This window comes from Ochlerotatus camptorhynchus, unplaced genomic scaffold (assembly GCF_037179485.1).
Source record: "Ochlerotatus camptorhynchus isolate MF236.1 unplaced genomic scaffold, CSIRO-AGI_Acam_v1.1 ptg000639l, whole genome shotgun sequence".
Classification (NCBI taxonomy): Eukaryota; Metazoa; Arthropoda; class Insecta; order Diptera; family Culicidae; genus Ochlerotatus; species Ochlerotatus camptorhynchus.
Window position 1 is genome coordinate 2,385,552 of NW_027041118.1, and position 11,266 is coordinate 2,396,817.

At 38.1% G+C, this 11,266-nt stretch overlaps 1 protein-coding gene across 1 annotated transcript; it reads left to right on the forward strand.

Moving 5' to 3' along the window:
- Positions 1–303: 303 nt before the first annotated feature.
- Positions 304–11,061, forward strand: LOC135714353 (probable peptidoglycan muropeptide transporter SLC46). Its single transcript, XM_065237697.1, has 7 exons — positions 304–579; positions 827–1,191; positions 9,400–9,844; positions 9,902–10,227; positions 10,284–10,526; positions 10,598–10,838; positions 10,905–11,061. The coding sequence occupies exons 2-7, from the start codon at positions 1,050–1,052 to the stop codon at positions 10,960–10,962; spliced, it is 1,455 nt and encodes a 484-aa protein (XP_065093769.1). The 5' UTR covers positions 304–579; positions 827–1,049; the 3' UTR covers positions 10,963–11,061.
- Positions 11,062–11,266: the final 205 nt, after the last annotated feature.

An 11,266-nucleotide genomic window follows, 5' to 3' on the forward strand; every position in this document is an offset into this window, starting at 1 on the left:
TTATCACACTTTTTGCATTTTTGGGGCAGTCCCAGATGCAATCAGCAATACTAAGCAACCACTTGCAACACTTTCAAACCTTCCGCATTACTTGTGTGTGTGTGGATGGACGGCAGTACATTAGAATAATCCGATGCTCTTGTATTCGTGACTTCATCAAAACATCATTCCGATCATGGCCTTCGACTCACTGCTCACCCATTCACCAGAAACCGAATCATCGAGCCCCGTCATTGCTGCTCACCGAGAGTGTTGTTTTTGTTTTGAATACCGTCTGATGCGTATATACTTTCGTTTAATTCACCAAGTCTATTAGGTACCTACATATTCACAGTTCAGCACTGTTGACGGTATTCTAATCAAAGTTGTGATAGGCGAATTTTCTCACACCGTGCGTCGTATACTAGCTGATAACGATAGATGCGAAAACTCAACGTGATGATGTTTTGATTTCGGTGCGTGTTCGGAGTTTTGGATTAGTTGTGAACCTTTAATTGCTCATCTGCATACGAAGCAGTTTTGAGTCATTTGCATATGCGATACCGAAGGCGTGGTTAGGTGGTAAAGTTTGTGGTGGAGGTGGGTATGTTTACACTTTCTCTTTATCAGCGCGGTATTTGGTTACACTTTTTAATTCAGGGTCGATAAAAAAAACTTGGAAGGATTCATGCGACGTTTGCATTTTAGCAAAATTGTACGAGAGACTCTTTGTTCCTAATGCACCCCGTTCCGTGAGTCATATGCATTGTCATCTTGGTGCTAAATATGCGGAATTGATAACACTTCATCTGTCCTCGGTGGTTGATATCAATTTTCTCTGTTTTAGTTTTCCCGGGTTCTGTTGCAGTCGAGCAGAGCAGCATTGAGTGCGAGGAATTAAAGGCATTGCAACCGTCTCGAACGAAAGCAATCCAATAAGTATCGAGTCAACGAACAACGCGAACCGTAGCCAAAGGATGGTGATAAGAATCGGCGGGGAAAGTTGCTGATAAGTGCAGTATTTGCGAGTTAGGTGCAAACGACACCTTTCCGATCGAGACACAGTGACAATGGATGGAGGTGAAGTGAGTGGGTATCTCGAAGACTCGCCTGCGGTACCGAGCCCAGAGCAGAACAAATTTGAAAGAAAGTATCGATATGTTATTCTGGAGCCGGCTATTCTACTACTGTTCTACGCGTGGAACGTTTCCTGTAAGTGATATTAAAATTGTTTACTATAGGGCTGTTGCTATCATCGGGATATACTAGATATAACAGTTCATAAATGAAGACATGGCTAATATGCCAAATGCAAATTCAGAGTAAAAAGGGGTATGAATGTTATAAACCATCAATCAATCACTGGAAAAAAATCGTACATAAAGCTGTAATAAACGATGGAAGTGCTTTTGAATGTCATGTGCAGTTCTGATTAAGATTTCTAAAAATTTGCATGATCTGAGATTGACAACCATAAATTTCGAGGTTGCTACTCCGTGATTGACCAGATCCAGCCAAATTTACATAAAGAATCATATGAATGAGGATTGGGATCAAGGTGTAACATTCGGTCAATCAATACTTTCAAGTCCTTACGGTATATTTAGTTCAGCATATTTTCACTCGTTGCCGAATTGAAAAATGGCGCCAAGCTGATCCAATCACGATGGCGCCCAACAGCTTCCCATGCGCTACTCTGGTCACGGCACCAATGTTTCGGCCATGATGCGGCCCTACACTGTGTTTTTTTTCGACCATTGTAAAACTACAATATTCCATAAAACAAATAAAAGTTCTCCATAAGGAATGAAGTCATACACCATTAAAATTTACAACATTCTTCACATGTAATCGAAGATTCTCCATGGGTAGTTCAAATTGAACCGGTAGAACAAGAAGTTTTATGACTTCAAGTGAAACATTGCACCAGTAAATAATCCCATCAAACACCATAAAAATATGAGAATGTTCCATAAATAGTCGAAACCGTTTCCATATTTTGTGAACTGGTGATCCACAATTATATCGATGTTGTTTCTTTTAAAACTAAAATTGCACCATAAAGTGTATGTTTGAAGAACTCTAGTAGTTTCCATACATTCATCAGATCTCACCATATAGAAACGAAAACGCTCCATAAACTTGATCAAATCCTGAGCCATAAAGAAAGCTATGTTTACATTTGGCAGATATATCATCAACTGGCAGCACTGAAAGGATTTGCATGGAATGATTTTGTTTACTTAAAAAGTGAAAGCAATGAAGTTTATCCTTACAAAATGCTCCATAATGAATAAGTAATTAGCACTAGCGTGCACAGCAATTTTTTTTCTATGGTGCATTTAATCTGGATATGGGGAGTTCTCCAAAGTGCGTGGTGGATGTTGCTGTCCACCCACCACTGTTTCCCTACTGTTCAATTTAGCTATATTTTTTTTATTTCTTGCTCCGGTGGTTGTTCATCTTCTTCACTGCAAACTGCTTTCAGACAGTCAATGGAATTTGCAATTTAATCCCATCATTATCAATATTGCTTCCATATTACCAACATGGGTATCACCAGCAACTCGGTCGCTTTCTTCCAATTTCTGAACCCTGTAGGAATCGTTGTAATAATGTTTTGCGTCATGCTCTTCTTTACAGATTAAACTTATGAACCAAAAAAAAAATATTCTTCAAGGTACTGGTATCATCTTTTATTCAGTTACCTTTCTGAAATTTTGCGCAGTACGTTTTTGTTTATTTTAAGGCATCGTTACAGTTTATTTAGACTATTTCAAGGTTTTGTAAGCCCTTATATGCTGTTGTAGTTACACTTTACTATTACCGTTGCAAGTTCGTTAAACTTTGTCATTTTCAGCAAAAATTTAAATTCTATTTTTTTTTTTAATTTTGACCTAAATGCCAAGGATCATTAAAAGGTTTCAAAAATATGTAAAGATTGGAACAAAAGCGCAAAAATCTATTTTGACAAGCGAGTACAGGATTGTTAACGGAATTACAACGTGTGCGAAGTATGTGCCCCAAAGTACCGCCAGTCGGGGTGACACGAAATGATGCCGAACATTCAACATGTTTTAAAGATGAAACAAAGGACAATGCCGAATTTATTGCTACGCACATAAACAGCTGTAACTTCGGAGTTGGTTGGAAATGCTAACATGAAGCTTTAGTGTGATGATTTATTAGCTAGAGAATGATCTTTAGAAGAGGGTAGGTGGATAGTTCCGTTAGAGTACGGCAGTATGAAAATTGAATAGAAGTTGAAAATGAGCGAAGGGCCATTAAAGCGACAGTTTACAAGATAGACGCACATTTTTGCCTAGCCCGTACGATGTACGCGGGGACTTGAAGTATGTCTCCAAGTCCACAGGCAAAAATGTGCGTCCCTCTTGTTGCTCATAAACTGACTGCGGCTGTGGAATAGTTCTAGCGACGTTTTCATCACTACCTAAAGCCCCACGTTTGCGAGAGCATTTCCAGTCGATGGTGTGTTATAATGCAGTTCTTCTTTACCCAACTATTGTGTTGCTCCTCTCGTCATGACCAACGTGATCATCTCAGAGAGAAAGCAGTAGGGTGGTTGTTGCGTGCTGTACCATCATCAGCATTGTTGACGGCTACTCCCGCCTTGAGTTGTTACATTCAATAGCTAATAAATCATCACACTAAAGCTTCATGTTAGCATTTCCAACCAACTCTGAAAATCGTTAACTTCGCGTATGAAGTAACATAAAAAACACTTTGAAAGCTGTAACTTTTTAACCACGGTAACAAATAACTTGAAATTTTCAGAGAACATTCTTAGACGAATTCTTAGTAAGACAATAATAGACCAAAGTTCAATGGCAAACTAATACCCACTTTTCAATAAGGGAATCCAAAGCTGTCTTTAAACTTTATACAGTTGCGAAAAAGTCCATCCTCAGAATTCCTTGAGGGTCTTTACGAAATTTTTAGAACTGTATGAGCTCTATTGAAATTATTCTCAGAAGTCATCTGTAATAATTTTTAGAACTCTTCTTGACTTTTACTCAGAACACCTTGAAACTGAAATTCCCTTAGAGTATCAGAAGAATTTCCTCAGTATTATCCAGAAATTATTTCCGGAATGAGCTAGAAATTATCGGTACCCCCTAGAAATTTTCCTGAAATTCCCTTTGGAATTTCACTTAAAATTTAATTTTCTCTGTATTCTTTTCGGAATTATCTTAGAACTATCTGCAGGATTCACTAGAAATTATTCGAAGACTTTTCTTGGAATACTCCCCAGAAATCCTGTGGAACTGTCCTGAGAATTCAATATCCATGAGGTTCTTCTCGGATTTTTTTAAGAACTCTCCTAAGATCTCTTTTGAAATCCATTTCAGAAGTCCACTGGAATTATACTTAGAACTCCTCACGATTTTTTTTCAGAACACCTTGGAACTTAAAATTCCTTTAGAGTTTCAATTTTTTTTCCCGGAATGCACTAGCAACTATCCTCGGAATTCGTTTGAAATTTTGCTTAAAATCCCTTTTGGAATTTCACTCAAAATTTGATTTTTTCGGTATTCTTTTCGAAATTATCTTGGAACTATCTGCAGGTTGCACTAGAAATTATCCGCAAAAAATTTTTTGAATACTCCCCAAAAATATTTAGGAACTGGAATATCCTTAAGGTTCTTCTCGGAATATTTTAGAACTGTTTTTTTCTCAGAACACCTTGGAACTGAAGTTACCCTAAAGTTTCAGAAGAATTTCCTCTGTATTCTCCAGAAATTCTTCCCAGAAAGAGCTTGAAATTATCCTCGGAATTCCCTTGAAATTTTCCTCAACATCCCTTTGGAATTTCATTCAAAATTTGATTCTCTCTGTATTCTTTTCGGAATAATCTTGGAACTATCTACAGGATTCACTAGAAATTATTCGCAGAATAATAACGGAATCATCCCCAGAAATCTTTTCTTTTGGAACAGTCCTCAGAATTCAATGCCCTTGAGTTTCTTCTCGGAAGTCAAGTTTAAGTTGTCCGTTCATTCACCAAAACGTTGTAGTTTTTCGACCAGAAATGTTCAATAAGCTTGCTCCTACATTCACCAGAACTGTGCAATTTTTACATCAGGAATTTTCATTTAGCTTGCCCCTCCCTGCAGCAGATTGTTGCAAATCTAACACAATATTTCCTTTTTCCATTCTGTTTCCAGTCCCGTGGGGAATAACCTTGGAGTGCCCCAGGGAAGTGCATTAGGGCCCCTGTTATTTATTATGTATATTAATGACTTGCGACGTCTTTTACGATTTTGCGACATTAATGTTTTTGCAGATGCTACTGTGTTATTCATTGCAGCTAAGGATTTAGATTATGCCGTTTTACACTTAAATGAAGATTTGCGTTCTCTAACTAGATGGTTGAAGCAGTTGAAATTGAATACAAGTAAAACTAAATTTATGGTAATTTCACGGAATCGATTAAATGAGAACGTCTCTGTTGTAATTGATAATGAGACTATTGATCGCGTTCAGGAGATTAAATATCTTGGCGTGATTATTGATGACAAACTTAAGTTCAACTCTCACATTGACAATGTCATCAAGAAAATTGCCCAGAAGTATGGAATTCTATGTCGACTGAAAAACGGTTTAACTATTGTCAGTAAAATACAGCTATACAAATCAATCATCTCTCCTCATCTAGACTTTTGCCCTTCCATTTTATTTCTGGCCAATGCAACACAAATATCGAGATTATAGCGCTTGCAGAGTAAAATCAACAATCAATACGAAACTAACGATTTTAAATTGGCTCACCACTTGAGTAGCCTATTGGTCCCAAGCAAATCGATTAACGTACCCTATTCTTGTCGAAATTCTAGTACTACGCAATGTTTGTTTTGATTCGCTATGAAAGTTTGACAGATAAAATGAGGGGTTATTGGTTTTTCCTATGTTTCGAGGGGTGATTCGACAAGCTTGGGACCGAAGATAGTACCAGAGGTGAGCCAAAAAGTTGAGCACGTTTCTTCGGGACCTACTTGTCTTAGAGTTACCTCTATGGTAAAATAGTGCGTTTGATTTTGAGATGCAATAGATTCACTTCCTCAACTTTGATGCTTGACACCTTACAATGGTCGTCGGTGAAGCAAAGAGTTGTATATTTGACTATGGTGTTTATTTTTAAAGTAGTTAAAGGTTTGCTGCCTCGATATTTGTGTGATCGAATTGAAAGAGGAAGTGACTTTCATAGATATAATACTAGAAACGCGGTTGAAATAAGAACAGCACATTTCTCGACTTGTGCTTCACAAAATTCATTATATTATAAAGGAATAAATGCCACTGGGTGGTTCGTCACTTTGAATGTTTTCAATTCGATGCCTAGGCATATCAAACGTTCACCAACACTTACATAATTTAAAAGACACTGCATTTCACACGTTAAAACTGTCTTTTGAACAGTTATCCAGTGTTTTTTTATGAATTGAAAAATTATGTATCTTGACGAAGTTATCTCTAGCGGATTATTTTATATGGATAGCTGTCATAACGACGGTAGTAAGTTTTCTGACAAATGTTGGGGGTTCGTTAGCATTCCTGACATCGCTGAAAATTATGATGGCATTAGATTGTGGGGTTGCTAGTGTAATAGGATGCTTTGTTGATTGTTCGTTAACTCTTGATTGCTTGTAATACTTATGAATATTTTAGGTGGACACAAAGGCGAACTAAGAGGTGGACGCCTGAGCATTTTCACATTTATATCGCTGTGAAGCAACTGTAAATCCTAGAGGGAACTTATATATTTAAGTGTAACCAGTTCGATTTTGTTTGCAAACCTGGTTAAATTGTCATTTTTAATAATCTTAAAGATAAATCGTCCAGCTCAAACCTTTGTAGGGGTAAGAGGTGGGACCATCATCATCATCAGAATGTTGCAGGTATTCCACCAAATTAAGCTTGCCCCTATTTTCGGATGTTTCATCATAAATTTTCAGTCAAGCAGCTTCCCTCCAATCATCGGAATGGTGCAAATTTTACACCAGAAATTATTATTAAAATTTGTTTCTCTATTCAGCAGAAGGATGCAAATTTAAGACCAACATTTTTTCCAAAAAGCTTGCCAATCCGTTTACCAGATCGATGCAGCTTTTCCACCAGAAGTTTTCAATAAACCTTAATTTTAAATAAAGCTTGTACCAAAAATTTTCTGTTCATTTCATTTATCAGAGCGATGCAAGCTTTTCATCAAAAAATTTCAATAAAGCATGATCCTCCATTCACCAGAACGGTGCACCAAAAATTGTCAGTGAAGTTTGTTGCATCATGCACCTTTGTGGTGCAAATTTCAAGCCTCTTCATGCACCAGAATGGTGAAGATTTTCCACCATAAATTTCCAATGAAGCTTGCATTCTATAGAACGATGCAAATTATGCACCAGAAAAATTAATAAACCTTGCTTCTACATTCACCACAATGTTGCGAACTTTCCACCAGAAATTTTCAGTTAAATGTGCACCTCCAAATTTTTAGCGTGATTCAATTTTTTTCCATCAGAGTTATTCATTTTGATTAGTCACTCCATGCACCACCTTGATGATATTTTTACACCAGAAATGTTCAATAAAAAGCTTTTTCTTCGATTTTCCACCACCAAGATGAATTGTTTTTCAACCTTAAATGTACCCTCTTCTTTTAACCCTCCATGAACCACCTTGAAAAATAAAATTACGCTAAAAATTTGTTGTATGCATGTATGCATGTTTTGTATGTGGTGCAATTTTTTGACCAAAAATTTCATAGAAGTTTGTTCCTTCATGCACCTTTATGGTGCAATTTTCAGGCACCATCTCAAAGGAATTGACGCATCAAAAGGTTTTCAGTGCCCTTGTATTATGAAATGAAGTTATTTTACCGTCAGCTCAAGTTATCAAGAAATCAAGTTATTTTATATTCTAATTTTGTAAACGTGAAAATAAAAATCTTATTTATAAAAGGGGTGGGGCAATTGCCCCACCCTGAACACGCCAGTGGCAATTAGCAACACATTTAGAAATCGCTCCATAATTATTGCTTAGTTGATCCATAACAATTCATATATGCTATTTTTTGACATTTAAAGACCCCTCGTCAGCAGAAACCCATAATGGAAAATTATTGCTTTATTAAGTTTATGGAGAAGGATTTCAGGGAAAACGCAACAAGAAGTAGTAGTATAATTAAGAAGCTGTTCCTGTATATTTCTGGTCACCCTATAATAATGCATGTTCCATAGAGAATGTATCTTGTTACATAATATTCATTTTATAGTAAACTTAAAAATAAGGAATTGCCCCATAAGAAAACTATTCAACAGAACTCTCCTTGCTTGATTTCATACACCGTACTGCACCGAATACCAGACGGTCGATTAATCTAGACATTTCATTACATATTAAATATTACGTCTACTTTTCAAGGCAGTGGAGGATTTCGTTTCAGAACACACAATAAACTACGAACTTCACTTGGCGGGACTATAATATTACTTTTTATTGCCTCCGACAGGCATCCTGTCGGCTTGGAGGTAGTACAAACTATATATTGCATTTCTTCCTTGAAAGCTAACACAGTACAATTAATATCGATTACAAAACAACCATTACAAAATGTAAATAATAACATTGAATAACAAACATAAATAATACCACGATAATGGGGAGCGAAACGGTAGTTATAGCTGTTTACTTTGCATATTCAAATGCAGTAGAGCCCGGCACCGATGGTGCGTTCGAACACACATATTTAACTTAAATGCATTTAAAGACTTCGACCGTTGCACCAACCGGTGGAAACTAACGATTTTAAATTGGCTTACTACTTGACTAGCCTATTGGTTCCAAGCAAATCGATTAACGTACCCCATTCCAGTAGAAATTCTAGTACTACACTATGTTTGTTTTGATTAGCTATGAAAGTTTGACAGATAAAATGAGGGGCTCGTGGATGTTCCTCTGTTTCGAGGGGTGTATCGATTAGCTTTTGACCGAAGATAGTACCAGAGCTGAGCTAAAAAGTTGAGCACGTTTCTTCGGGACCAACTGGTCTTAGAGTTACCTCTATGGTTGTACCGACCGGTGGAAACTAAAGATTTTAAATTGAGTCTGGTCTTAGAGTTACCTCTATGTTTGTACCAGAGGAGATATTTTGAACCACTCTATTGGTCACATCTCTACCAGGTTTAGAGGACAAAATTGTCTATGAACTTCTTCGTCTTCAGAATAGTTTTAAATAGAGATAAGGTAAATAGCCAAAATTCCGCGGAATTCCGATACATTCCGTTAACATTGAAAAATGAAACTCTAAATTTTCTGCACTAAGAGGAATTCCGTTTCAAAGCGAAATAAACAGAATCACTCGATGTATCGCGTACCCTTAAAATCCACGACTGTATTCATTTTCAGCGGCCGTCTTCACCAACCAGGTCGTCTACCAGGCCTGCACCGTCACATTCAAAGTCAACGAATCGGAATGTGCCCTCCTGGGTACGGAAAACAAGACGCAGGAAATCGAAGATCTGGAACGGCAAGTCCAGCCCTATACGGCCACCATTCTGATGTCGAAATCTTTGATCGAATCCATCATTCCGGCACTGTGCAGTATGTTCATTGGACCATGGTCCGACAAGTACGGCCGCAAACCGGTCCTGCTATCCACCTTCATCGGGTCGTTCTTCTCCTATAGCCTGGTGGCTTTGATATGCTTCCTGTCCAGTCGGTATGAGATAGATCCATGGTACTACATACTGGCTTTCATTCCGGCTGCGTTGTCCGGAGGAAACTGTGCTTTAATAACGGGGGTATTCTGCTATATTACCGATGTGACCAGCGAACAGAACCGGGCGGTTAAGTGAGTAAAGTGCAGTCATTAAAATATTGTCGAAGTTTGACATTTGAACGTTTCTAGAATGACTGTCTTGGAAGCGGCAATCTTCGGTGGACTTTTGCTGGGGGTTTTAAGCAGTAGTTACATCCTTCGGTGGACCAATGCCATGACGGTGTTTGGGATAGCGGCCGGCGCAATTTTCCTGGGAATTTTATACATTGTGTTCTACATTGAGGAGAGTATACAACCGGACGAGTTGGATAACTCAACGAACAAACTGCGGGAAGTGTTCCGCTTCGAACTGGTTGCAGATCTGTTCCATACGTGTTTCAAACGAAGGCCAAACTTTGACCGCATTATCATCTGGTTGGTGATTACGGCGCTCGGAGCGAGCATATTTGCAATGGGTAAGTGTCAATAATTTCAATAAATCTATCGCTACTGCAGTCATTTGCCATTTCAGAGGGCACCGGTACGGTATATTTCCTGTTCTTGCGAGAGCGATTCGATTGGACCGTGAAGGAGTATTCCTTCTACGACGCCACCGTGATAGTGTTCATGATCATCGGCAACCTGGTGGCTATGTACGGTGTGAAGAAGCTCTTCAACCTATCGGAGAGTATGCTGGCAGCAATTGGATTTTGCTGCTACGCCATCGACAGTGGAATCAGAGCGATAGCCTTCGAACCGTGGCATCTGTACCTAGGTTAGCAAGCTAGAACTTGAGAATTTAATTTCATTTGTGACTTAAAATTAATTTCTTTTCGAATTTTAAAGCTCTGGGCGTATCGATGATGAAGGGAATTGCCGGTCCAATGGGACGCGCTGTAATCGCCAACACGGCACCACCGAACGATATTGGGAAAATCTTCGCACTGACGACGTCGATTGAATCACTGACTCCCCTGGCCTCGGCACCGATCTATACCTACGTGTATAAGCAAACCATGGCGTGGTATCCGGGAGCATTCAATCTGATCAGTGCGATGGTATTTTTCTTCTGCTTGTGTCTTATGCTGTGAGTATTACACTAACACTCATGGCGAATGCAATGACATTCTCATTGAACTTTTGTTCTCCACAGCATCGCTCGAGTATTCCAAGGAATGTACCAAGCAACTACTTACACATCAATTAACTAGGTCAGAAGGAACCTATGTAACTTATTATGATATTAGATGGTAGGTATACATGTTAAGATTCATTTGAGAAGAGATAACGAATATTTTGTTTATAAAACATCGGATCAATTGGCAACTAGTCGACTAATAGAAAATCAATCAAAACATTTTATATATTTTTCTGTTAATCATTTTTCAGAACATACAATAAATTTTTTACTGAAAGATGCGATGAAGTTATTTTATTATAAAAATCTACTTATTTTTTAAGGCTAAATCGCTGTAGATTTGGAGGGGGGGGCTGTAATTAAATTTCCATTACAAA